The sequence below is a fragment of the Osmerus mordax genome, chromosome 14 (assembly GCF_038355195.1).
Source record: "Osmerus mordax isolate fOsmMor3 chromosome 14, fOsmMor3.pri, whole genome shotgun sequence".
In the NCBI taxonomy this organism is placed as follows: Eukaryota; Metazoa; Chordata; class Actinopteri; order Osmeriformes; family Osmeridae; genus Osmerus; species Osmerus mordax.
In genome coordinates, this window is record NC_090063.1 from 9,376,939 (window position 1) to 9,403,797 (window position 26,859).

The 26,859-nt window shown below is 50.4% G+C and overlaps 2 protein-coding genes across 2 annotated transcripts in view; both read left to right on the forward strand.

Moving 5' to 3' along the window:
* The window catches only part of LOC136956747 (sorbin and SH3 domain-containing protein 2-like), a 54,487-nt gene that overhangs the window by 21,986 nt on the left and 5,642 nt on the right, over window positions 1-26,859 (forward strand). The window contains exons 4-21 of the mRNA XM_067250721.1: window positions 4,169-4,195; window positions 4,335-4,459; window positions 6,555-6,947; window positions 7,870-7,984; window positions 8,743-8,918; window positions 10,240-10,306; window positions 11,190-11,240; window positions 11,397-11,616; window positions 11,991-12,105; window positions 14,550-14,633; window positions 16,310-16,366; window positions 17,510-17,559; window positions 18,407-18,618; window positions 22,027-22,109; window positions 22,379-22,425; window positions 22,882-22,996; window positions 23,126-23,254; window positions 23,420-23,599. Of these exons, the coding sequence (XP_067106822.1) occupies window positions 4,169-4,195; window positions 4,335-4,459; window positions 6,555-6,947; window positions 7,870-7,984; window positions 8,743-8,918; window positions 10,240-10,306; window positions 11,190-11,240; window positions 11,397-11,616; window positions 11,991-12,105; window positions 14,550-14,633; window positions 16,310-16,366; window positions 17,510-17,559; window positions 18,407-18,618; window positions 22,027-22,109; window positions 22,379-22,425; window positions 22,882-22,996; window positions 23,126-23,254; window positions 23,420-23,599 (2,246 nt within the window). The remainder of the gene's footprint in view (window positions 1-4,168; window positions 4,196-4,334; window positions 4,460-6,554; window positions 6,948-7,869; window positions 7,985-8,742; window positions 8,919-10,239; window positions 10,307-11,189; window positions 11,241-11,396; window positions 11,617-11,990; window positions 12,106-14,549; window positions 14,634-16,309; window positions 16,367-17,509; window positions 17,560-18,406; window positions 18,619-22,026; window positions 22,110-22,378; window positions 22,426-22,881; window positions 22,997-23,125; window positions 23,255-23,419; window positions 23,600-26,859) is intronic.
* Window positions 18,846-21,427, forward strand: LOC136956280 (sorbin and SH3 domain-containing protein 2-like). The gene is made up of 2 exons (XM_067250172.1): window positions 18,846-18,969; window positions 19,488-21,427. Exons 1-2 carry the CDS (start codon window positions 18,846-18,848, stop codon window positions 21,425-21,427), a joined length of 2,064 nt encoding a protein of 687 aa, XP_067106273.1.

The window sequence follows — 26,859 nt, forward strand, 5'->3', positions numbered from 1 at the left end:
ACGATTTATTCCAATACTAATCTTCTGTAGCGGTTGTTTAACATTTAATGTTTAGAGGAGTGCAAGGTCCACGGTCTTTTAAGTACTTTGTGAAGGTTCAGAAATTATTGCTGACTTATTTATTGAGAATGCATAAACTGAGGTTGTATTTATGGTAAAGCACAGAAGATCACCATCATTACTACACATTGAGGAGACGCAGCCAGTGACAAAATAAAATGTAAAAAAACAAATCACAGTCGAACAGCTCAAATCAACAGTAATTATCAAGTAGAATGTTGAGAAATGAGGCCTGACGTCATTGCACCGAGATGCAACACCTCATCCCAACTGCTCGACTCAGCAACGCCCTGCATGCTGAGCTCGTTAGCTCCGCTCAGGAGAGCCCCACGCCAGCGTCTCATTACCCTGAGGATGAGCGAGCCAGCATGGCCGCAGTCCTGCCTCTGTCGACGGCTCTTATCAAAGTGGATTTGATAAGAATCCACAAGGTGGAACCACCTTGTGTTTCCCAAAAGCCTATTTACCAACCTAGACATTCACAGGAAGCTGTCATAGGGAAGGTGCTTTTCATGTGTTGTGGCTGCTGTTACTGCTTGGTCAGCACTGAGCTGTATAAAGTTAAACAGTAAAGACAAAATGGTGGACACATGACGCATTCAAGCTCAGAGCAACGAATTACGTATCTGGACTCTGTATGTGTATCACATTATTCTTACACAATTATTGCGTAGTCGTGTGTGAAATAAGCCAGTAAACCTGGCATGAACTTTTCAACGTATCAGTAGTACTACACTGTTTGTACAGTGAGTATTAACCTAGTAGTATACTACAATGTGATATCTAAGTCCTGCTTGATACGAGCTGTCACCCGCCCCCCAATGCTTAGCCTGCGAGAAGGAAACCATTGTAATGCATGTGCTTTGCCCCCTCTTTGCTGTGTGTGTGTGTGTGTGTGCACTGCTCCCACTGCTGCTTTTGCTGCCTGGCTATGCTTCCCAGATAGCGGAGGTCGTGCTCGCGCTGCCTTGTCACTCACCCTCTCACCCATGAAGAGGGTGCAGAGCTCACCGAATCTGGCCACAGGTACTAACACTTTTACCCACACACACACATACATACACACACACACACCATACACACACATGCACACACATACACAGCTTTAACATACAGTATAACCAACCCATGCTTGCTTGTGTGGACAAAGACTCCCACCTGAATGTGTAGTATGCACGCAGACCCACACGACAAACTCTTTGTGTAAAGTACAGCATTGTATGTTCAAGGAGAGAGGTAAGTTTAAACTGGGTTCAGTTGAGTTTGGCTTCCACGTAAACTATGGAAAATGCACATGACTTAGATTATGAAATGCATGTTTTGTCTTACTGAGATTAAATAGTCTCTTTTGGAAAGATTCTTGGACCATGAGATGTTGTTCTATTTCCAGACATCAGTGTTGCCTTTTGTGTAACTGTTGCTGTTCTCTTTTTGACTTCCCTTTCCCCGACATCCTTCACTTCCCGTCTGACTCTTTTCCTCTGACGGCCCTCGTTCGTCATCCCTCAAGACCTCTCCCATGCAGTCTCTACCTCTGCTTCCTCCCTCTCCTCTTACTTCTCAGAAGAGTGCTTTCACTTGCTTTTTTTCCCCTCTCATCCTGGGAAGCTGGATGCTAGATGGTTCGTGTCAGCTGAGACCTGATTGGTCAGACAGAGAGGAATGTATACCAGAGTGCATTGCCGTGAAAGCAGGCTGCATTTTCAGAAATTCTGCTGTTGTGATATGAAACCATGGCAATGGGGACTCACTTGTTGGTTTCTGCACATTCATACATACACACATACACACACTCATTCTTCAAGTCAGTACTGTTTGTTTGTGTGGGAATTGGATGAGCAGCCTACTGTTGGCTTTATGAACCAGGGTGGTTGCGTAGTGGTGGGTTAAACCCCACACAGTCATTTTGAAAGTTTAAATCCCCCCCTGTCGTCAAAGTAATCAACCTCACCCCCTGTGGCTTTTATGTGGCTCCAGGTCTCATGGATATATGAGTCAAAAGACGATATCCAAATGTATATGGAGGCCTTCTCACAGAAGTCTGCAGCATCCTTTAAGAATGCTGTCGTCTGTCAGTGCCGAGCATCTTCAGACATCCAGAATTCCCCAGGAGACCAGCAGGAAGCGTCCAGGCCTTGTCAGGGATATAAAAACACTGGTTCAGGCTCATCACATTTTCAACGGCGTTCCGGCCGGCGGACGCCCACTCAGCCTCTCGCTCACTCTCTCTCTCACACTCCTTTATCTTGGCCACCACCAGATCTCATTTAAAATATTTATGTCTGTTTTTAGGAAGAGAAAGACCTGAGTTTCTCTGTTCAGTGAGACTTCCCCTGACAATAAAATAACAACACAACACCAGGCTTAGGTCTCAATCATGTCTCTCTCAGCTCTGAAAGCCGCAGGACCATCTTTTATAGGGCACAAGAATGTAAACATAGATTTTGACAGTCAGGCAGTAATGACGTTTCAACAGTCTCAGAGAAAGAGATTCACTGCTCCCTCCAACACATGACAACTCTCAGACTAGAGAGTTCATAGTTGGAGCTCTCCTTGTAGTCATGACAAGGAACGTTTAGCCAGTACTTTCTCCTGACCCCGAACATCTTTTAACCCTGACACATAGACACAATATACTCTAATTACATTTAGTCATTTAGCAAACGCTCTTATCCAGAGCGACTTACAGTCGTTATTAATAGCAAACTTACATGACAACGTACTAACTAGTATCCAATGACTAGTTCTATTGATTATTGAATAATGTAAGCACGCAGGAAATCCCAATTTCTTCCACAACTTGAAGAGAGTTCTTTTTCAGGACGGGTACTCTGGCTGGTTTATAGTTTGGTCTGCGTTGTCATCGCTCCCTCTCTTAGAGGGAAACCGGATGTTTCCCTCTAAGAGAGAGGTGGTGCTAAGAGAGCTGTGGTGCTCAGAAATAGATGCCTCCAGGACAACTCTAGCGAACTTGACCTACAGTTATGAGAATGTGAGGGGAGCCATGTCGGAAAACTGACCGGTTGTGTCTATACGGCCTCACTTTAACTTTTGATTCGAAACACACGCAAACCTATTTAAATGTCCCTCTAAGCTATAGTCTGTCATGTCATTTTCTCTCCTTCGCATTTTCCCATTTGGTGCCTTTAATTCTTCTAGTCCCTCTCAGCTCTGATAATTGGTACTTAATCCCTATGCTATTTGACTCTAATCTCCTGGTTGAGTGACAGTGTTACTAATAGGGGAGTGTACAGTGTTACTAATAGGGGAGTGTGCATGTGTCTGTGTGTCTGGTGATGTAGTTCTGGCCTTCAAATTCAAATCCTTATCATATCCTTACCTTGTTCTATGTATTTCTGATATTGTTGATAAGTATACTAGCTCAAATAGATTAGGATTGACCCTATTTATGACACTGTTTAGATAGGCCACCGGGGATTGTCAAGAGGAGCAGGACTAAATTCCAATTTACCTGTACTTGTTACAATTGGCTACTGAACTAGGGTACAGGGTTCACCCGGGGCCTCGTGTCTGTCTTCAAGCTTCTCTGGTTGTAGTACTGGTCAGGTCCCCTAGTGGCTGAAGCTCAGATGCAGAGGACGTTCTGCGAATGCCAGACGGTCAGTCGTGTATTCCTCCAAACACACATTCCCCCCCACAAGGACAAAAAAGTAAGCATCTGTAATCTGGTACTCAATGCAGGATTTAATCTATAGTTTGGCTGCCAGAGTGGTTTGTGGGATGTTTAATACCCTCAAAGAGCTGTTAAAATGACCAGCCACCACTGTTCTTACTCCTCTGCTGAGCTGACTGCGTTCTCAGATGATGAGAGAAATCTGCTCCACCTAATCACCCTCAAGACTCTCTCCTTCTTCACATCCCTCCCTTCTGCCCCTCCATATTTCCTGTGTTCGTTTTTAAATGTGTCCCTCATGTTCCTCTCCTTCTGTACTTCAGTGCTCACTTAGACTTTTCTTCAGAACCCTCGTTCAGCCGTTTCTTCCTTGCTTCCTGTTCACTTCAGTGAAAGTTCCTGCAGTGGCCCATGGGGAAGTGTTTCATGTCCGGTGTTGTGTGTTGATGCACATTTGTTCTTTTTCCTCCCCAGGCAGTGAGTCTCACTCGTCTGATTCAGGTAACCAAGTTGCACTGTTTACATTGTTGTAGTCTTTCAAAAGCGAGGTAATGACTGGAGGACCTGGGACATTGACTGTTTGTGTGTGTGTGTGTGCGTGCGTGCGTGTGTGTGCGTGCGTGTGTGTGTTTGCGTTCAGATGCCTGGAGGTCACGGAGCGTCACTGATGGCCTGAGGAACGGAGATGCCAGCAGCTCCTCTCTGGCCGCCAAAGGCTTCCGCAGCGTCAGGCCCAACCTGCAGGACAAGAAGTCCCCCTCACAGGTACACACCCTGGACCCCCCCCACACACACACACACACACCCACACACACACACACACACACATGCCTACACCAAACACTTGCAAGCACACCTTCATACTTCACACAGCCACTCTACTGACACACATGTGCACACGCACACACAAACAGAAATGCTTACACATCCAAGAACATGCTCATATTGTGTACACATACTCTACTGATGCACATACTATGTGCACGCACACACACGCACGCACACACCCTGTGCTGAACACACACTGACACAGGACCAGTCTGATCTAAGGACCAGAGTATGTATTCTATCCAGTTCCTGTCACAACTCTGTCCATGCCTCTGGATGTGTCCAACCCCACCTTCATGTTTCCTCCCCAGAGGCCTGTGTGTATGGATCTGTGTGCACGTCATTTGGGAACAGTGAAGCAAGCCATGTACATCAGATCTTCTCAGTCTTCTAAAACTATCCTCAGTTTGATTCCATGCCACCTCTTCCATGTCAGTTGGGCACTTTGGTCGCCCCACGTTTTGTAACTGATCTAAATGTATTGTTTCTTGTCCCATATCCCTGGAAAACATGATTCCTCACATTTGTTGTAAGTTGATTTGTACTACAATGACTAATATGATTTTTCTCCCAGGTAACATATCTTTTATTGTTGTTATTTTCACTCTCATTGGGTGTCCCTGCTGTCAATCAGGTTCCTCTCCCAGCCCCCAGGAGAGACAGCTACCAGTTCCCCCCCGCCGGTCTCTGCCCCCCCTCCTACAGTTCTCTCTCCGCTCTGGCAGAGGTGTTTGGGACAGACTCTGGGTCCTTGGCCTTAGCCCACAAGGAGCAGGCCACCCTGAAGGAATCCTATGCCATGAACAGCTCTTCCTGTTTCTCCTACTCTGAGAGCACCACCACCTCCTCCTCCATCCCCCCGTCCGATCCCGACCCCCGGAGCCCTCCCCTTAACCCGCCCTCCCTCACCAACGACATCGGTGAATGGCGAGTCGACGCCTCTGCGACCGCCACACACTCTTCCTCCAGCCAGGCTGGACGGAAGGTGTCCTCCCTCAAGCTGACCCCGGTTACCATCCCCAACCCCCCCGACCACCTCCACCCCCAGCCCAAGGCCCAAAGACCGGCCTCCCCTCCCCCCCCAGCCCCTCCCCCCCGTAAGGAGTCAAAAGGCCCCCAGGCCCCGGGTCACACTGCCTCTGTCTCCATCCTGATGAGCCCCCAGTCTCCTGATCCCAAACCTCCTGCCCCGACACCTGAGGCACCAGCACCAACTCCAGCCCCTTTCTCTGCCCCAGCCCCAACCCCAACCCTAGCCTCTGCGCCAACCCTGGCCCCAGCCCCAACCTCAGCCTCTGCCCCAGCTCCGGCCTTTACCCTGGCCCAAGCCTCTGCCCCAGCCCTAATCTCAGCTCAAGCCATAGGTGACATCAAGGTGGTGAAGACTCCTCCTCCAGTCCCACCAAGACCGGCCCCAGCAGATGTGTTGGTACATACTCTAACTTTTAATTAGCATTGACAGATAACCTTGTTTTCTTCAACAGCACTGTTGTTTACAAGGCACCACCAACCAACAGACTAACAGTTACTATGACCTGTGTGTGTTTGTGAGTTTGTAAAACGTAATTTGAAATACCTACTTTCACAGCTTTCCCCGCACTGTGTAAGACACACACCTGTTTCACTGGTTCACTAACAAGACATCTTACCTCCACAGTGGGAAGTAAACCAATTTTCACGGCGTGACATGAGTCACTTCCTGTCCTGTCCTCACTTCCTGTGTGCGTCTTTCCTTTGTGGCGAGCTAGCTGGCTTTTAGAGGGGCTCCACTCTAAAAACCTCTCCATCTCTCCCCTCCCTTCCTCCGTCCCCTCCAACCCTCTATCTCTCCCCTCCCCCCTTCCATCTCTCCTCCCCTTCCCTGAATCTCCACACTCCTTCCCTCCACCTCTCTCCTCCTTCCTTCCATCTCTCTCCTCCTTCCCTCCACCTCTCTCCTCCTTCCTTCCATCTCTCTCCTCCTTCCCTCTACCTCTCTCCTCCGTCCTTCCATCACCCCCCCCCCTCTCCTTCCCCATCCTCCCCACGGCAGAGCCCTCCTTCCCCTGACCCCGCCTCCCGCCGCTCCCCCTACCACCGCAACAGCTACGACTCCCTAGACTACCTGGCCGGCCTGATGCCCAAGGCCCTGTCGCCTACCCCCTACGCCCCGTTGGAGCGTGGCATTGCCACCGGCACGGGCACGGGCCGTGGGGGGGCGGGGACGAACGCAGGCGGCGCGGTCTGCGGGCTGCCATCGCCCTCGGCCTCGCCGGTGACGGTGTCGGCGCTCAGCCACTACTCGTCGTCCACGGCGGGCCTCCTGGAGGAGCTGCAGATCTGTGGCCTGGACTCACCCGGCGCCTCGCCCACGCCCTCGCCCACCCTCAGCCACGCCTCCACTGCCGGCACCGATGATGCTTTAACCTCCGCCGCAGTGACTAACGTAACTATCCACTCCTCGCCACTCCGCCCCGCTCACGGCTCTAACATACACACCTTCACGCTCCCCCCCCCCCTCCCCCCATCCCTCGAAAGCCGACTCGGAGGATTGAGGCTCATACACACAAACACACCGACATGTGTTCTCATGCTTGAGCGTGGCCTCCAACTAAACGCTGCTTTACTTTGACGAGATGTGGAGCCCCTGTGTGTACTGCTCCTTCTCCTGTTTAATGTCTGTCTTCTGTGTTCTCCAATGGGATAGCTAATCACTGTATCAACCTTTCCTGTTGAAATGTGTTTTTAATTGTAATTGATTTGTCTTTCATATTAATATATATGTATTATATATTTGTGTATGTGTTCAACTGTCATTAACCTCTTGATGATGTTTCGACATTCAACCCTTTTTGCTATTTGCTTAATGAATGATACTAAATTTGCTGTTTCTAATTTGGGGGGAAATACATTGTTTTAAGCAAATTTTTAAGAGTAACGCTTTGTTAGTATGTGGAACAATAGTCACCTAACATGACACTTAATTAATAATGACGTTTGTGAAAAATACAGTCTTGTTTGTTGACTTCCTGTGTGTTAACCTCCTGTCTGTGTTTGTATGTGACTTACCGATATGTGTCTCTCCCTCACTAACTGGCTCATTTTGCAGTCTCACTGTTTCCTCTGAAACAGCAAATCATGACATGGCACTTCTCTTAGGAGATTCTAGAACCATTTCAGCTCACATTGCACCTGCTTCTTGTGATCACCTGATGTTTTTGTTTCGTGAACTTTTGTAACCTTTACAAAAGGCAGCAAGCAGTCATTGGTTAACACTCTCTCAAGGAATGCTTCATTGTTTTGTTGGGTCTGATACCCTCACCATAGAGGAAACTCTGATGGTCTCCGTGTCGCCCCGCCTCTTTTAGGGTCAAGCAGCCATGAATGGAAGCTCCGCCCCCCCGCAGAGACCTCTCTCCCCCCCGGGTTACCCCCCTCCCCCTACCTCCCTCAGCCCTGGGGTGCACATCCACCACAGCTCAGGTGAAAGCAACACACACAAATATACAGTACCTAACACACACACACAACACACATACACACACCACACAGGCTTAGATGATTACATTACGATGCAAAAGACTTAGACAGTGTGCTCAGTGATGAAGTAGTTGGACATCCCAGATCACAAAATGCTGTCCAGCGTTGTTTCAGGAGTAATGTCCCCTGGGGTCACAAAACGCCCTGGCATGTCACACTCGTTAATGGACTACATTTCCTTAATCCATTTTACCAAGTGCTCAAAGCACTTAACATCTAAAGAACATGTGTAAATCTCTCTCACCCTCACAACAGATCCCTCATTTCTGCTTATTCATGTTCCGAATGAATGAATTCTCTCAGCCTGCCAGCCAGCTGGCCAGTAAAATGATTTACCCGGGGCATATTTAATTTCTTCTTTCATTGATCCACCACGTGCTTTTTTCCCCCCAATACATAATGGGGCTTTAATGTACCTGTCCAGTTAAAGAGATGGAGGTAGCCTGATGCAGGGTGGAACCTTATGTAATATGAGTTGTGGTAGAGTAGACAGGAGTGCTTAGGGTTGTACTTGGCTTACGCTGTCATTCATAGAAGGGGATAAGCATTTTTCTCTGTGTGAGTGTCAGTGTATGTCTGTCTGAGAGAGAAACAGTGGTCGAGACAGCTAGCTGAGACCAAAGTATGTGTACGTTTGTATTTTCAAGCTATTTCCCATTTCCCCTTCTTGACCCATGACACACACACACACACTCATAAAGAGGGCAGTGAGTCAGTGATGAGGGAGTCGGTGGTGTCAGGCCACACCAGTGTGAGCAGCACGCTGCCCATCGCCCGTTTCACCGAGGAGGAGAAGAGGGTCTCGGTCATCAAGGCCCCGCACTACGAGGGCATCGGCCCCGTGGATGAGACTGGCATCCCCATCGCCATCCGCACGGTGAGGAACGCACGCACACACACACACATACGGTATACGCAGACTCACACAGTTGCACACAGACGCAAACACACACGTTGGCCCAGTCTTCATGTCATTTCCTGGCAGTGCCGGCCATCGTGTTCAGCTGACTCATGCTCCAGGTATCTGTGTTGTTGTTGTGCTGCCTGGGGCTGGGGGGGGGTGGAATGCTGAGGGCCTTTGTGGCCGGGCCCAGTCCCGCTACTGTCCTCTGATATGTGAGCGGGCCAGAGAGGGAGGAATGCTTTTGAGCTGTCAGCAGCTTTAGACCCCCAATTCAAAGCATCTTTTCTCTTCCTCTGTCTCCATCCCTTGCTCCTTTCCTTGTGTGCTTGTTGTGATTAGGGTCCTAGTCAAAGTCCTCTATGTACTGGTTGGCTCTCAGCAACTAGAGTCCATCCTAGAGTGTTAGTGTGTTACCCTCAGTGGCATCTGGCTACAGTACACTTGTTAGATGTGTTGGGTTGGAAGTGTGTGTGTGTGTGTGTGCCCGTCGGCACTTTGCGTTAGATGTGCTGTGTGTTTGCTTATGTGTATTGTAGCACCCACAGCTGCAGTAGTCTGAGTGTGTCTCATCCTGAAGGGCCCTTCACTCTCTTGTCCTTGGCTTGTAGTGTGGCTATGAAGAGCGGTAGGGGGTGGAGAGTGGAGGGGGAGTGAGAGGGAGGGAGGGAGGGATGGATGGATGTAGAGAGAGAGGGGGAAGGGAGTGAGAGACAGGGATGGAAGTGGTGAGAGAGAAAGAGAGAGAGAAGGAGGGAGGTCGAGAGAGGGGGGAGAGAAAGAGAGAGAAAGGGGGAAGGAGCAGAGAAAGAAACAGATGCTCAGTGTTGTGGACACACTGAGAACATTTTTCAGGGTCCTCCGCTTGGTAACCATGGCTTTTTACCGGGTGATTGGCCCTTATGGGGTCTAAGCAGCACCGTCGGCGTTGTGCCTAGTCACACATACACACACCCACGCACTCGGCTGACGCACACACACACACAAACACAGACTCTTAATCCTCTGGGTTCAGAGTGTAGTCACTGCCGACAGTGTAGTACCTGGAGAGCAGCAGATGAACCTCTCACTGCCGACAGTGTAGTACCTGGAGAGCAGCAGATGAACCTCTCTCTGGTTGTCTGCTAGTCCCAGACTGCAGGGCCTCAGTAGGATGTGAGATGGGAGCCTCTAAACGGAATTGTGTATCTCTAATATCTTTTTACATTACACATAACTTCCATTCTTGGTAATGTATTAATGATTTGATGTGCTTGTCCGTATATTGATTGGGGTTGATCTCTTTCTCTCCCTACAGACTGTGGATAGACCGAAGGACTGGTACAAGACCATGTTCAAGCAGATCCACATGGTGCACAAAGCAGGTGAGCCTGGGGGGATGGAGACTCGTCCCATCATCTGGGTCTTCACGACTGTTACTCAGTCCTATTCTATGAGTCTGGTCATGCATCAGGTGTGTGTGGGGGTTTGTGTGTGTGTGTGTGTGTGTGTGTGTGTGTGTGTGTGTGTGTGTGTGTGTGTGTGTGTGTGTGTAACTGTATTTGTGCCAGTACTCGTTAAATCCGAACAGTAGGTCCACAGAGCCAGAACTCATTAACTTGCCTTTCTGTGCTGAGAGAGTGAGAAAGGGAGAGAGGGAAAGAAGAACAGGAGAGAGGAGAGAGGGAGAGGGAGAAAGGAACAGGATAAAGTAACAGGAGAGTGGAAGAGGAACAGTAGAGAGGCAGAGGAGAGAGGGAGAGGGAGAGCAGAAGGAGTGGGAGAAAGTTCTAATGGACACACTGATGTGCCAGGAGCTCTACGCCCTTAGTGTGGTCTTCTCTAAATCACATAGTCAATATAAGGCTTGTTTGAACTCCACTGCCCACACACACACACACACACGTAGATATGCACTGACAACCTTACTCTCTCTCTGACTCACACAGACACAAGAACATATCCATGCACAAATACATCCCCCTCTCTCTCTCTGTCTCTCTCTCTTACACACACACACAAATACACACACATGCTCTTTTAATTTGAATAGGCTGGCATACTCCATAAATATCGACGAGCCCCCTTCGTTGTTAGGGAAGTGACCTGCTGCTGTCTGAAAGTTTCCCTGAGACGGGCAGAATATTTCTGCTGCGCTAGACGACATCAACTCAAAGGAGAGGCTGAGAAAGGGCAGCTCTCAGCAGTGTGTGTGTGTGTGTGTGTGTGTGTGTGCTGCCTACTCAACCTTCATCTTTGTTTCTACAGATGATGACTATGCAGACACGTACAACGCCACGTATGCCGTCATAAACAACGGTGAGCTTGGTGCTACTGTCAACACACAGAAGTGTTCCCTTCGGGTTCACTCAGCGCCTTTTCAAATGGTCTCTCTCTCTTTATCTCTCTCTCGCATTGACTCTCTCTCTCTCTCTTCTTCCCTTTTGCGCCTCCTCCTCTCCCTCCGTCCCTTAGACTCCTATGGCGTGCCCAGAGACCCCACCATGGCCCACCCTCCGCCCAGGACCCACACGTACCGGCGGCCCCTAGCCAAGAGCCCCTCGGACAACGGGGGGCCCCTGGGGTCTCACAGGGAGCCATCGCCCTCCCCCGTGCCCCCGCCGCCCCCGCCCATGCCCTCCCTCCTGCAGCTGAGGACCCGAGACAGCGACCGGGAACGAGAGTCGCCCGACACGTAAGACCAGCCCAGTCCCCTTCTCGAAAAAAGACCTCTCCTTTGGTCTCACTGAACAGAGAAACGTCTTTCTCTCCCCAAAAATAGAAGATAACGTATATTGAATGGGATCTGGGCAGTGGGGGGTGGAGATTAGGTGTGTATGTGTGTCTGGCTGTCTGTCCATGAGTGTGTGTGTGTCTCTGGACTGTATTATCCAAGTACAGCATCATCATTCCAGTCACAACCACACTGACGATTGAGTTACCTTCCACAGGGAAGCCCTCAGAACTGTACATAACCCTGGTATATTTGTGTGAACCTGCCTTTCCCACACACAGAGACAGACAGACACGCAAACACACACTTAAGCTCCGCCCCCCTCTCCTTCCCAGGAACCAGTGGGGTCCTCCCGACAGGAAAGTGGACACCAGGAAGTACCGAGCCGAGCCCAAGAGCATCTTCGAGTATGAGCCGGGGAAGTCCTCCATCCTGGAGCAGGAGAGGCCGGTGAGTCTCCCTGAGGAGAGGAGAAACCCCACCCACATCCCCTCCTCGCTGTTACACTTTCAATCCCACTTTCACGTCCGAGCCATTAAAAAACACCATTACCCATAATCACTTTGGCTACCAGCCTGTTCCTGGTGCTCCCAGCAGGTGGAAGTCAATCTTTAGTACTTTTCTAAGATCAGTCTGTCTGAATAACTACTGTGGGGAGGTTAAGGACTGGCCTTAGGTCAGTGTCTCAAGGCCTCAACTGAAGCCTTCTATCTTCCGTCTGCTTCAGTTGCCAGTTATTTTTGGCACTGTAAGGTTGAATGAGAAAGCAATTATATAACTGTACTTTATTCATATCACTCTGGTGGTGTGTGGGGGGGAGGGGGGATTGAGGAATCCTTGAAGCAATCCTTGAGTGTTTTTAAAGAGCTACTGTAACAGTTATTAAGTCTAACAGACAGTTGTGGCAGATTAAGTGAAAGCAGTTCTGTATCAATATGAATGAGAAAATCCTGGCGTTAGACTAGCAGTGTGTTTTGTTGCTGCCCAGTGTTGATAATGAATATCTTAAATGGGCCAAGTTTGAAATGTTTACTCATCATGGAGTAAACTCATGTCCTTTATTTTCAAAATATCCATGTATCTGTTCATCCATTCCCATTTGTTCGCTTTCTACAGGCAGTTCCGGCAGCTTAATGAGCATGCTCATTCTATTTACAGTACAGAATGCAGCCTTTTTTAGTTCCCACAATCTGTTCTACAACAGTTAGTTCATTTATGGGTCTCGTGCCACTGGACTGAGATGAAGAACTGTGTGGAGGATGGATGGATGGAGGGACAAAGGAAGGAAGGAAGGATAGGAGAGAGAGAGAGAGAGAGAGAGAGAGAGAGAGAGAGAGAGAGAGAGAGAGAGAAGAGAGATGCTGCAGATAAAGAACAGGGAGAGAGCAGTGAAAGAGGAGTGAGAGAGAAGGGGAGGAAGGGAGTGAGCTTAACCATTCGGTGTAGGAAGTGTGATACTCATGGACGGGATCCTGTAATGCAGTGATCCATCTCAGTTCCAGCTAGATGGAGTCAGGCCTGGGGAATACTAATGAAGCCAGCCTGCAGTCTAACCTACTTGGGTAGATGGGAGACAAGCTACTTCATCCCTAAACACCTGTCTTCCTCTAGAAATCTGTCCTTCATGGCTAGTTCACTAGTTTACTCCTTCTTTCTCTCTCTCTCTCTGCCTCAATACCTCTTTATATCTTTTCTAAATCTATCTGTCTCTCTCACTCTCTCTCTGGCTTGACCGCCTTAGACACATGACGCATGTTGTTATAGTGGACAGGATGCAGGATGCCTCGCTCTCCTCTTCTTCTTGGTGCCGTCATTCTTTCTTAGTTATTCTCTTCAGGCTGACCCTGTCCCTCTAGTTCTCCCAGCATACCACGGCTGCTTAAGGATGAGATATGAGTCCTACTGTGTGTATAAGTGTATGTGTGTGTGTGTGTGTGTGTGTGTGTGTGTGTGTGTGTGTGTGTGTGTGTGCGTGTGTGTGTGTGGGTGCATGTGTGTGTGGGTGCGTGTGTGTGTGTGTGTGAGCGTATGTGTGGTGCCTGCATGTGTGTATGTGTGTGTATGTGATGAAAAGCAGTATTGATACCCGCTAGCTCCTCCAGTTGTGTTGAGCTGTCGTCCACTGAGAATATGACTCACCCCTCCTGAAGCTAATGTGGCTGCTTTGCAAGTCAGATGCACAATGCCAGCGAGGAGCGCCACAGGATGCCGGCTGATTTTAAAACTACATTTCCCAATAGGCATGAGGATGGGAAGTGTACCTTTATGGTCAGGCATTGCCATGAATCACTGCCCAGTTCCCCAAAGTTAGCTTTGTTAGGAGAGACTTGAGTGGACAAACCAGCTTTAGGTGTGTGTTGTGGGATGTTCTAGAGCTCAATCTACTGATAGTACAGGAGGGAATGATGGTGAGAGTTATCTTCACTGGGTTCACATCAGTTTTCTCTCCTGGGTTCTAAACCGGCATGCAGAATATTTTGAAGTTATAATTATGCAGTATGAGTGTATAGTATGCCCCCCTCTGGACACAATATGTTACTACAGCTGTACTGATTTGAGAGGCCTCAGTGCTCTTACTAAGTTTACTTCCAACATCAGTGTTTTTTAAACATTTTACCTTTATATATGTTATGTCCCAAACAAAGACAATATGATTGTTAGTCAAAATCATTGATACACTAAATTTGTTTAAAAAAAGTTTTTTTGTGGACTACTGTTGGTCTATCAAACCCTGCTACTGCCCCTTAGCCTAACCTCTCTCTCTATATCTCTCTCTCTCTTCGCTCTCTCTTTCTCCTCTCTGTGCTTCCTTTCTCCCCTCTCTCCTCTCCTCATCTCTCTTTCTCCTTCCCTCTTTCATGTCTCTCCCCTTCTCTCTCCCTCTCCTCCTCCAGATATATGTGTTAAACCCAGATGATATAGATCTAGAAAACGAGCCTTGGTATAAGTTCTTTTCTGAGCTGGAGTTTGGTCGTCCGGTAAGTGGGGGCTCAGACATTGCACCCCCCCTTCCCCCCGCCCCGTCCCCCCTCCCGCCAGCACCACCCTGGCTAGGGCATACACACGTCTCCTCCACCCCTACCCACCGTGCTGTCTGGGGGGGGGGGGGGGTAGCTGCTTGTGGGGGGCATGCCTTGGTGGGGGGCCGTGGCCTTGATGTCTGTCATGGCCAGGTTCCTCCACAACTGGTAGTGTTGTGTCTCCTCAATGCCAGGTGGTGTGGTCTCACGTTAGCTTCTGTCTGTTAGCAGCTAGCGGGGGGCGTTGCTAGAGGTGAACACACAAACATTTAAACACTGCCCCAAAAAAAAGCATTCCTCAACATGAGTATTCTTCCTGACCATCACCTTCCTGGCGTGGAGGGTCATGCTCTTCCTGTTTGGCAAGGCCGATTCTTTTGCAGTGTGTTTTTGTGGCCTGCTGTAGAAAAGGTACCAGTAGGGCTGAGTAGGACCCCCTGATCAATCCATACATTGTGGTCAAATCTGGCCAATGGCTCACAGACAGATGAGATGACCATCTTCAACTCTGTCTGTCTGGACCATGTGACCCTCTGCACAGTCCTACTGGCCCCTTTGCTCTCTGTGGTAGCAGTGTGGTTTCTGTTCTGCTAGTCTGCCTGTTCGTCTGCCTTTCTCACTTCCGGTTGACCAGTTGTCTTGTTGGGTAGAGAATCCTGAAACACTGTCACCCTCTGCTGGACAGAGGTAGCAATTTCATTTCCGTGGGGCTTGGGAAAGTTGCTCTGATCTCTGATCAGCGAGTTGTCCAAATTGGGATGATGCTAGGTGTGAGAGGTGGAGGAGGAAGCTGATCAGAGGTCAGTGTTTAACCCCAGAGCTGGTCTGCTTCCATGTCTGTGCAAATAAGGTTTTAAAAAAGGCTTATTCCAAACATTCAGATAGAAATGGGATTTCGACTGACATTGAACTCTGTGGGACAGCGTAAAGAGTCTTGTCTAATCTAGAGGTTGCATTTCTATTTGTAATGTTCTCTATGTTACACCCCACCGAATAAGTCCTCAGGTGCTTGGTATTTGCCTTCACAATTTCTACACACACAGCAAGACTGAAAAGGTTGTTTTAGCGCAGAATGGATGTTAACTGATGTTATCAGAAAACATTCCAATCACATTGAAGCACAACTAAAATGGCATTAATGCACTGCAGTACACAATCAACTAAAACCTCAAATCCTCCACAGACACTCACATGCATCCACTGTAGTGTTTAGTCTCTGGCTTGCTTGCCTTCACAATCTGCATGTGTGTGTGTGTGTGTGTGTGTGTGTGTGTGTTAGTCACTGTGTGTCTACCTGTGTGTTGCCGTGTGTACGTAGATTTTATTTCAATAGTTAGCAATAATGCATTTAACGGAAACTGAATATAGCTCTACAGAAAACGATAAACATTGTGTGTGTGTGTGTGTGAGTGTGTGTGTATCTGAATCTCGTCCATTTCCAGTTCCTCTGTTTTTCTAACTGATGTCATTCTCTCCAAATGTTTGTTTATACTTCTCCCCATGACGTCAACACTACCGCCTCTCCTCCACCACATCTTCACCCTCCTCTCCTCCTCCTCCTCTCCTCTTCCTCCTCCTCCTCTTCCTCTCCTCCTCCTCCTCTCGCTGCTCACTGCTGCTGCTTGGGGCTGAAGCCTCCTAAAAAAAGACTGGATTATAATCCAGACAGCTCAGCTCGCCGATTCACTGAGGTAAACACACATTTGTCAGTATTGAGCTAGTATTGTTTAGCCTAGACTGTGATAGGAAAAATTTTACTAATCTCAGTTTGCTAGTACTATTCGTGAGATTGTGTTTCCTGAATGCCCAGTTTAGATAAAGTGTATCATGCTGAAAATTCCAGCAGGTGTTGTTCAGGTCATTTTCATAAGACCTCCTATTGTATTTCAACCCCATATTTTTATATTTCATAAATTTTCAACACCATTTTCCATTTGTCAGTTATGTTTGAAATTTGAAGATTTTGTGGAATAAGACTGCTGTTTGTGATACTGTATGTTGGATTTGTCTCAGATACACAATTCTTTTCACAATTGATTTTTAGTCCATATATTATTGGACACATATTGTGTTGATATCATGATTCGAGTTTCACTACTGTTTCATCAAAAAACCAAAACCACAGATCATCCTCCGGAATATAACTGGGGAAGGTCACTACCAGTCCCTTATATCAGGTTAGGACACTTAAAACAAACATAATAGTGTAGCTAATAGCATCAGTACAGCTAGAGCAGGGTTGAACCTCAAACGGCTGTCTGAGATTTATTGCCTCTTCTCTCCTCCCCTAACTAAGCACACCCATTGGAGGATGACATCCTAGGTACATCCCCCTGAACCTCCTCCACCAATGGCCAAAAAGGAGGAGGCGTGAAGAGAGGAGGAATCAGTGAAAGCCTATAGAGGTTCAGCCCTGGTCTGTAACCACACATATGGACTTGTCTCCTTTGTTACACACTGGGATCTGTTCCGTGGAGTCCACACCAGGTTTTGCCAGAGGATTATCTGCTCCTGATAAGCGCTCCCCTGTCCTCTCCTCAGTCCTCTACTTTTGTCCTTCTCCTCTCCTGTGGAGCCTCTTACAGAGCAGAGGTCAGAGTTCATCGCCATAGTGCCCGCCGCTACCCCCCCTCCCCCTTTCTCCTCCCAGGGCCGGACGAGCCATGTGGAACCCGCCTCAGTCTCAGCGGGAGCCGGGGGAAGGTTTTGAGTGTTGCGCGGCGGCTCTGAAGCTGGGCTTTGTGCAGCGTTGCTGTGCCTCCTCCGGTCTTTGTTCAAACGACGGCGCTCTCTCATCCTCCTCTTCTTCTTTTTTCTTCTCCGCCCTCTTTCAGACCTCCCTGCACATCGCCCCGGCCGACAGGGGCCCCGACAGGCCAGCCAGGTGAGCCCTGCCTTTATATCCCCTGCCCATCCCTCATTCTCTCTCTCTCTCTCTCTTGCCCTTTCTTTCTTTCTCTCTCCCTCCATCGCTCAGTCATCTCTCTGTCCCCTCCTGTTCTCTAAGGCCCTATTGTAGGCCTGTGGTTCAATGGAAATCACAATCTCCCTTCATCCCACGAGTGTGTGTGTGTGTTTGTGTGTGTGTGTGTTCCACTGTGTGTGCTCCTGGTTACCAGTGGAACCCCCCCCCCTTTTCTATAACCCTCCTCCCCGCATAAATTATCAAATTGATTCTTTCACCTCTTTTCTCTCTCCCCTCCTCCAAACCTCCCTCTCGTTCTCCATGCCATGCTTGCTCAATCCCTCCATCCCATCAGCTCTAAGTGAATGGAAAAGCAAGCTGTGGGATGTTCTGAATAATCAATGTCATTCATGGAGGTGACATTGTGTGTATTTGTTTTCGTGTAGTAAGTGTGGGAGAGTGGCAAGTATAGGACATTATTTTCATCACAAAGACCTTCCTCCATAGTGATTCTAGTGAATTGATGACACTGATGTCATGAATAAGTAATACTTATGGCAAATGACCACTGCTTAATTCATCGGTTGATTACATTTGACAGCTTTCCTCTGCTTTTGGTTCGTTGTTGTTATCACTGTAGGTTTAAATGCTCACGGTCAGAGTTCTTCTTATTAACTTAATCTTATGAACGTGAATACAATAAATGTATTTGAACCTTTGGGATAGATACATACATACTGTAGAAACATCCATACTTTGTATAGGTACTGTATTCATCCCCCAGGGGAAACGACATAGTCACATGACTTGCCGCTGTGTGCTCCAGCGCTGCCAGCGACTACAGGAAGAGAAGGAAGTCAGAGCCATCTGTGAGCCAGCCCAACGCCCCGCCGGGGGTGGACCAGCCCAACGCCCCACCGGGGGTGGACCAGAGCCAGGGTCCGGTCTCCCTGAAACCCCTGGACCCCTACAGAGCCAGCAGCACCCTGAGAAAACCTGTCATCCGCTCTTCCCCCTCCTCCCCCTCCAGAGCCAAAGGTACACACACACGTACGCACGCACGCACATATGGATACAATGCACCTATTTTTACATACCCACACAAACACACAAAAGAGCCATGCTTATCCTCCCCCGGTCTATCTGAGAGAAAGACAGAATGGTTCTGTCTACACACTCTTACTCACTCTTGACATCCCACACACAAATATTCATCCTTTTTGTTCTTTTTTTCCTGAAAAATACAAATCAACGCGCACGGGCACATGTACTGCACATTGACAGAGGTTTTGCCCAGCAGCAGTCCCATTCACAAACACAATGATCCAGCTAGCCTCTCACGCTACGCTGAGGATCTCTTCCAGGTCAAGGAGCGGGGTGGCCACTCCCGTAGGCGTTTGTTGACAGTGGGAACGAGCCAAGTCAATAGAGCTAATGTGATTGTTCTAACTAACTGTTATGTAAGAGGCCATGTTACTGTGTGTGCATGTGTTGTTGTTTGTTATGTTTGTAAAAGACAGTCAGTGGTGCTTTCTCATAATCTGCTCCAAGTTTATCTGCAGTTGGCAGAGGCCTGAAGGGCGTTAAGATTTCAAAATGCATATCTCTGTCTATTTTACGGCATAGATTACGGTTCTCTCTTTCTCTCTCTCGCTCTGTTCCCTTTCTTCACCCTTGTCTTCTAAAAGTCTTTCCGGGATGGTAAGCTTCTCGATCCTGGCCTGTGTCTCCTTCACGGCCCTCTCATTCTTTCCAATCTGTACTGGGTTAATATCTCTTTCTCCCTCCCTCTCTCTCTCTCTCTCTCTCTCTCTCTCTCTCTCTCTCTCTCTCTCTCTCTCTCTCTCTCTCTCTCTCTCTCTCTCTCTCTCACCACGCTGCTCTCCTTTCGGACGTCCATTGTAAAGGTGGGGATGCATGTGACACGTACTCCCCCAGTCTGAGCTCCCCAGGGCCGTACCTGCGCCCCTCTCTGTCCCCCGTGCACTCCGACCGGGGCCACGCCCTCACGGGGGGCGACCCCTCTTCCAAGCACGCCGCCTGCTTTAAGATTGGCTGGCAGACACAGTGCCAGGACCCCGACACGTGGAGCAGCGTGGAGGAGCCGCCCGCCACGCCAGGGAAGATGAAGTCACGCAGCTGCGACGACCTGCTCAACGACGGGCCAGCGGGCGCCGACGGGCACGGCGCCCTCCGCTCCGAGAGCGCCGGGTCGCTGGTGTGCGACGGCGACCCCGCGTCCGGGCAGACGGGCTCCGCCTCCTCTCTGCCCCGCCCTCATCGCCGGCGGGCGCACGACGCCCCGGGCTTCCTGCAGCTCTACCGCAAGATGCATCACATCGACCGCGCCCAGCTGATCCCCTCGGAGGTCATCCGCTCGGTCCGCGCCCGTATCCTGGAGCTGGAGCGCCAGCCGCACCTCCACCGCCACCGCTTCTCCCCCTGGACGCCGTCATGGGGCGTGGAGGTGCCGCGCGACGTGGTGCCCACCCGCATCTCCGAGTACGAGACCCTTATCCAGAAGTCCAAATCCATGCCCAACCTGGGCGACAGCGAGGCGCCCTCGGGCGCCACCACGCCGGGCGGCTCCTCGTCCCGGGCCAGCAGCAGCGGGGTGGGCACGCCTGGGTGCCCCAAACGCCGCTTCTCCATCGAGTCTCTCCTGGAGGAGGACAACAACAATGGCGCCCCCCACCCACACGCCACGGACCGGCCCCGCCACCAGCGAGCACGGAGCCCGCCGGAAGGCCAGCCGCGCTTCGAACCGCACGCCGGGCGAGGCTTCCCCACCTCACACCTCCGCCACGCCCTCCCGTCCTCCGGCCCCCGCGGCAACAACAACCCCGAGTACTCGGACAGCGAGCAGGACGCGGCGGCCTCCGACCTCAGCGACTTCATCCAGGTGGAGGGCTCGTCCTTCTGCAGCGAGAGCGACTTCGACCATTGCTCGCTCACCTCCTCCGAGAGCCTGTATGGCTCGTCCACGCTCCACCACCACCACCTCCGACACCCCCACCCCAGCCACCACCACCACCCCAGCCCCAGCCTGGGTCAGGCCCAGGGCTACCAGCACCGGCATCTCATCAGCTCCTGTAAGGGCCGCTGCCCGGCGTCTTACACCCGCTTCACCACCATGCTGCGCCACGAGAGGGAGCGCGCTCGCCAGGAACGGGCCAGACCCCCTCAGCCTGGCCGTGGCGGCGCAGAAGGGGGGAGTGGCGGCGGCGGCCCCCACCAGCCCCCCCAGAGCTCTGGGGCCCAGGGCCAGCAGAGCATGTCCAAACTGGCCTTCCTGGTCAGCCCTGTGCCTTTCCGCAGGAAAAAAGGCTCCCCCCCCACCTCCGGGCGGAGCGGCACTGGGGGCCGCGGGGGCGGCCGGCCCAAGACCAAAGAGGCCATCTACGAAGCACTGGACGCTGCCCTGAGGGACATCTACGAGCACATCCAGAGGGAGAGGGGCCACGGCAGCACCAGGCTAGCGGACGACAGCATCCTGCGACGGCTCCTGGCCGAGCTCCTGCCGGACGTGCCTGAGAGAAGCTCCTCGCTGCGGGGGAGGAGCCGGCAGGGGGGGCCCTCCTCCATGTCGTCCTACCAGGACGGAAGCCCCACAGGGGGCTATGGCTCCTATAAACCCGACGGCTCCACGCCGAGGCTGCAGTCCCCGCTCAGTGCCTGTTACGACCGCCATGCCGACGCCTCCAATAACAATGACAATGCTGAAGAGCAGGGCAATGGGCAGGCTCACTGCTACGCAGGTGGAACACACACACACATACCCCCAACAGCTACAACCCTCCACTGCATCCCTGGCCTCTCCAGTACCACCTCCCCCCGTCCTCATTGATCCATCAGTGTGCACTTGTGAACCTGTGACTCATGTTTATAGAACCAAACAACTCTACCCAGCAACTGCATGAAACTCTCTTTTTCCTTTTACGGAAGCGAATTGTGAAAACAGCTTGGTTCCATTTTGGTCAAATATTTATTTACTTTCTTATTTCATTTATGTTCCAAATTTTGCGACTTTACTTAGTTCCCGTTTTCATCCCCAATGTTTTCCTTTTTTGTCCTTTGACCAGTTTTGTCAGTGTTGTAGGTGCCGTATATCCTTTGTACTATTTGGACTCTGTTTATGTGACCTCATTCTCATTATGTGCCTGGTTTCTGTATTTCCATATGCATGCATGTCAAAAAAGAAATCCCAAGAAAAAAGAAATACAGTCCTTATAACATTATTTTTTGCCATCTCCTTCCAGTTGTTCATTTCCTGAATGACATCATTTCCTGAATGATTTTGTTTTGTCACTTCCCGCCTGTCTCTCATTTACTTTGTCACTTCCTTGAATGACATCATCGCCTGCTGGTATATTACTGTACATGAATGTGCCATCGCCGTGGTATCCCTCTGGTGACTTCGTACCCCTTTGTCTGACCCAATCACAGACCAGGATGCCTCCAGGGGGTACTCAACCATGGATGGGGGTCGCCACACCCCTCAGAACAGAAGATCCACTCCTGACAGAGAGGTACACTTCTCACAGAAACTCGCACTTCCTGTTCATACTGAAATCAAGCCCTGAAAAACTCTCAATGAAACTCGAGGGTCGTGACATTCAGTGTTTCTGTCCTCCACTTCCTAACCCTGTTGTCTTAGGCCGTGTATTTTGACCACTCGCTTTCTGATGATGCATGCCGCTTCCCTCCCTCCCCCTCTTTTTTTTTCTTTCTCATTCATCTCCAATAGGTCTCCCATAAGCAGATGACACAACTCATTCTCTTGTCTCTCCTCCATCAGAAGCAGCCGGCCAGAGCCATTTACGATTTTAAGGCCCAAACAGCTAAGTGAGTAACACAGCTCAATGAAACGTCCCTGTGTGTGAATGCATGAAGGATTAATCACATCTTGAGAACTGTCTGTCTCCCTTCATAAGCTCTCCCTGTTTGATGAAAGCATGCCTGTCATGGCAACTGCTTGAAACAGACTGTACATACAACACATGCTTTTTGGAAAAAGTTGTCCATAGTCATGGTTTTGTATTCTTACATTTAATCTCAATCGCTTACATCTGGATGGCTTGATGCTCAATTTTTATGAAAGTTAACGCATGGATGATGCCATTGTTGGTTGATGGTCTACAATTATCAGAAGTATTGCATTGGACGATGTTATGGTATCAAATGAGAATGTAACGTTTTTTATTTTACTGAATGAAACTCAACCTTATTAGGTCTTTGGAAACTTTGACGAACGTTTTTACTCAACCGTTGCAAATACACACACACGCTCACATATTTTAGGGAGCTGAACTTTAAGAAGGGCGACGCGGTGAAAATCATCCGTCAGATCGACAGTAACTGGTACGAGGGAGAGCATCGCGGACGAGTGGGGATATTCCCCATCTCCTATGTTGAGGTGGGTGACAGACACCCTCGTGTGGGAAGGGCTTCCTGTTTGTCCTCGAGCAATTGGACCTGGAATTTAGAGGATGTCCTCTTGATCTCTCTCTCCCTCACACACACACACACAAACACACCCTTCCAGAAGATGCCGTCGACAGAGAAGCAGCAGCCGGTCAGGCCTCCTCCTCCAGCACACGTCAGAGAGATCGGAGAGGCGGTGGCACGCTACAACTTCAACGCTGACACTAATGTGGAGCTGTCTCTCCGAAAGGTAAACAGGAAAGAGGTGTGGGTGTGCGTGCGTGCGTGTGTGTGACATCTAGTCAGCTTGAGTTGTGTGTGTGTGTGTGTGCTTTTTGCCCATATGTGTGTTGAGTGTTGACACACATGAATAGGGTGTGTGTCCACATGTGATGTATGTGTGTGTCCTCCTCAGGGTGAGAAGGTGATTCTGCTGAGGCAGGTGGACCAGAACTGGTACGAGGGGAAGATCCCAGACACTAACAAGCAAGGCATCTTCCCAGTCTCCTATGTAGACATCCTCAAACGCTCCCCTGCCAAGAGCTCCGCCCACAGTTCCCCAGGCAACAGAACACAGGGCTCCACACCCACCAAGGTAGGGGCAGGGCAGCCAAAAAAAAGGTTCTCTTGCACAGACAAAATATCTGTATATCTCTGTATCTATCTTCTTACTGGAATTCTACCAGTGTTTTTGAACAATGCTTTTTCTGATAAGACATAACTGGAAATCTGTTTTTTATCTTATTTTTTTCTGGCAAGCCACGTTGGCTTTGCTGTTCAGTGTTCTAGGTGCTTCTGCTCTGTTGTTATAAATTATTTGGCGCCTGCAATTTCTGCTCGTCTCGTACTTTGTCACTTCCAGGTTCGTGAAACTCATATAAATGGAGATTAGCTCAGCATAGCTAGGCTAATAGATAGTGTCTGGATCTAATCTGATACCCAGACACCTGCGCTTATGCTGCGTGTGATTGACAAGAACACACAAGGCTGAAAACAAGAAGCTGGTGCTGGTCTCCACTGATTACAGACCTAGTGGAGGGAGTGGACAGTGATGGCATTCTGTCGCCTGGGTGGACTGCAGCCAGCTGTCTGAGACGCACGGCCTGAGGGGGTGTGCTGCTGCAGGGGTCTAAACAGGCACTGCAGATTAGATGCTGTGTTGGAATTGACCTAACAGGAGGCATAAGCTGAGCGTTAATTGCTTTTGCAAGGTTGAGACTATGTAAGGGGTGTTGGTATTTTAGTAGAGGGGTTAATTTATGGGTTTGGTTTGACCACTTTGGATTGACTGACCAGGGGTCAAACTCCTAGGAGTGAGGAGTGTAAGGTTGCAATGTTCTCCCTGAATGCTAGTCGTAAGGTACTGGATGTGTGGTGCTTGATTTCACCTCTCAACACTCTTCTCTCCAGGTGTGTAAGACTTTTCTTTCCCCCCCCTCCGCTCTTGTCTTTCACTCTCTCTCTCTCTGTCTCTGGAGCCCTTCCACAGCACTCCTCCACCCCCTCTTATCCACCACCACCACATCCAGGCCCCATCCTCCCTCTGCTCTTCTCCCCTCCTCCCCCCGAGGGGCCTCTCCCTGCAGGCTGTCACCAGCGAGTGGCTCTCCCTCACTATGGTCCCATCTTCTCTCTCCACCCAGCCCTCCCTCACAAGTACCCCCATCCCCCCCACGCCTCCCCCCTTCCCCGCCAGCTACCTCCCTTATCTGGACACCCGGGGGTCCAGAGTGACCCCGCCCGCCCCACCCAAAAGAGGCCTCACCCCTCCACTGCGCACCCTGTCTCGAAACTGGACCCCTGTAATTAAACAGGGACTGTTTGATTTGAACCCCTACCCCACAGGCCTCTCTTTCTCCCCGCCCCCTGACCCGCCTTATTCAGTGGTTTCTCCTATGCCCTGCGGTTACCTCAGTTATGACAGCGGTATGGGACCAGGGAACGATGAGCAGACTCGACCATTCTACGTGACAGATGGAGGGGGTTTCTTCTGCACAGAGCCTGAGCCAGTGGCCTCCCCTACAGAAGTGCCTGAATGGTACAGGTCCATTACACAGCCAGTACAGTTAAAAAAACAACCCCCATCTCATAAAGTAGTGGATCCCTATGACCAGCTATTGTCCATGATCCTGGACAGCCCATTAAGTAACGAAGATGGGGGAGTTATCCAGTTGCCTTCAGAGAAACCTATCCCCACCATGTTAAGCAATGAATCACAGAGCCACGTCAAATTAGAGGCAGAGATTCATTCTCCAATCACACTGGCTGATGAATCACAAAGCAACGTTACGTTGGAGGCGGAGTTTCATAGACCGCTGTCGATGGAGCCCCTGTCGTGGGACAGCCAATCAAAAACTCTGAGTAGGGAACAGACAGAATCCTATAGGCTACAGACAGTAAAAACGGTGGGATTTTCTGAGCTGTTTATTGAGGAAGAGGAGGATGCCAACGAAGAGAAAGGAAGGATGGAGGAAGGAGAAAACACACAGGTCGCTGCAGAAAGTGGTGCTGTAACGTCAGGCCATAGTGAAGGGCTCACAGAGGTAGATTGTGTGGTGTGACATTTTTTCTGTGCAAATTTAATAGCCTCAATATAGACCCCTCCCTAACCCAGTGTGTGAGTGTCTTTCCATGGGATTATTCTGGGTTTACACTGGCACATCATAGTGTGTCAAAGAGGACATTGCTCCTAATCATTTAATGTATCTCAACTCACCTAACTTTTGTGTCTTGCTTTGTTTGGACCAACGTATTGTTGTTGATGTTTGAGCTACTGTCATGGCAGTTTGGCAGGTTCTGATGGTCATCAAGGCTGACATAATTCACCATGTTTATTTCCAGGTTGCTGCTCGTTCCAATTCCCAGTGTCATGGCACCACGTGCACCCCAACACAGCTCATCCCCCTCACTTTCCCCCCATCAACCTCATCTGTCTCACCCCCGCCCCTTACCTCTCCTCCTGTCTCACCTCCTCCCTCCTCCTCCAGTACCTTGGGCTCATCACAGATATTTGAGACACTACACATCCCCTCTCCTCCCCCGTACTCACCCCTCCCCACCTCTTACTCATCCTCCCCTCCTCCTCTCCCATGCTCACCCCTCCCCACCTCTCACCAGCCCTCTCCTCCTCCCTTCTCCTCCCCCCTCCCCACCTCTCACCGGCCCTCTCCTCCTCCCCCCTCCTCTTCCCCCCTCCCCACCTCTCACCCATCCTCTCCTCCTCCCCCCTCCTCACCCCTTCCATTCTCTCACTCATCTCCTCTCTCCTCCTCACCCCTCCCCACCTCTCACCGGCCCTCTCCTCCTCCCTTCTCCTCACCCCTTCCATTCTCTCACTCATCTCCTCTTCCTCTCTCCTCCTCCCCCCTCCCCACCTCTCACCGGCCCTCTCCTCCTCCCTTCTCCTCTTCCCCCCTCCCCACCTCTCACCCATCCTCTCCTCCTCCTCCCTTCTCCTCCCCCCTCCCCACCTCTCACCGGCCCTCTCCTCCTCCCCCCTCCTCTTCCCCCCTCCCCACCTCTCACCCATCCTCTCCTCCTCCCCCCTCCTCACCCCTTCCATTCTCTCACTCATCTCCTCTCTCCTCCTCACCCCTCCCCACCTCTCACCGGCCCTCTCCTCCTCCCTTCTCCTCACCCCTTCCATTCTCTCACTCATCTCCTCTTCCTCTCTCCTCCTCCCCCCTCCCCACCTCTCACCGGCCCTCTCCTCCTCCCTTCTCCTCCCCCCTCCCCACCTCTCACCCATCCTCTCCTCCTCCCCTCTCCTCACCCCTTCCATTCTCTCACTCATCTCCTCTCTCCTCCTCACCCCTCCCCACCTCTCACCGGCCCTCTCCTCCTCCCTTCTCCTCA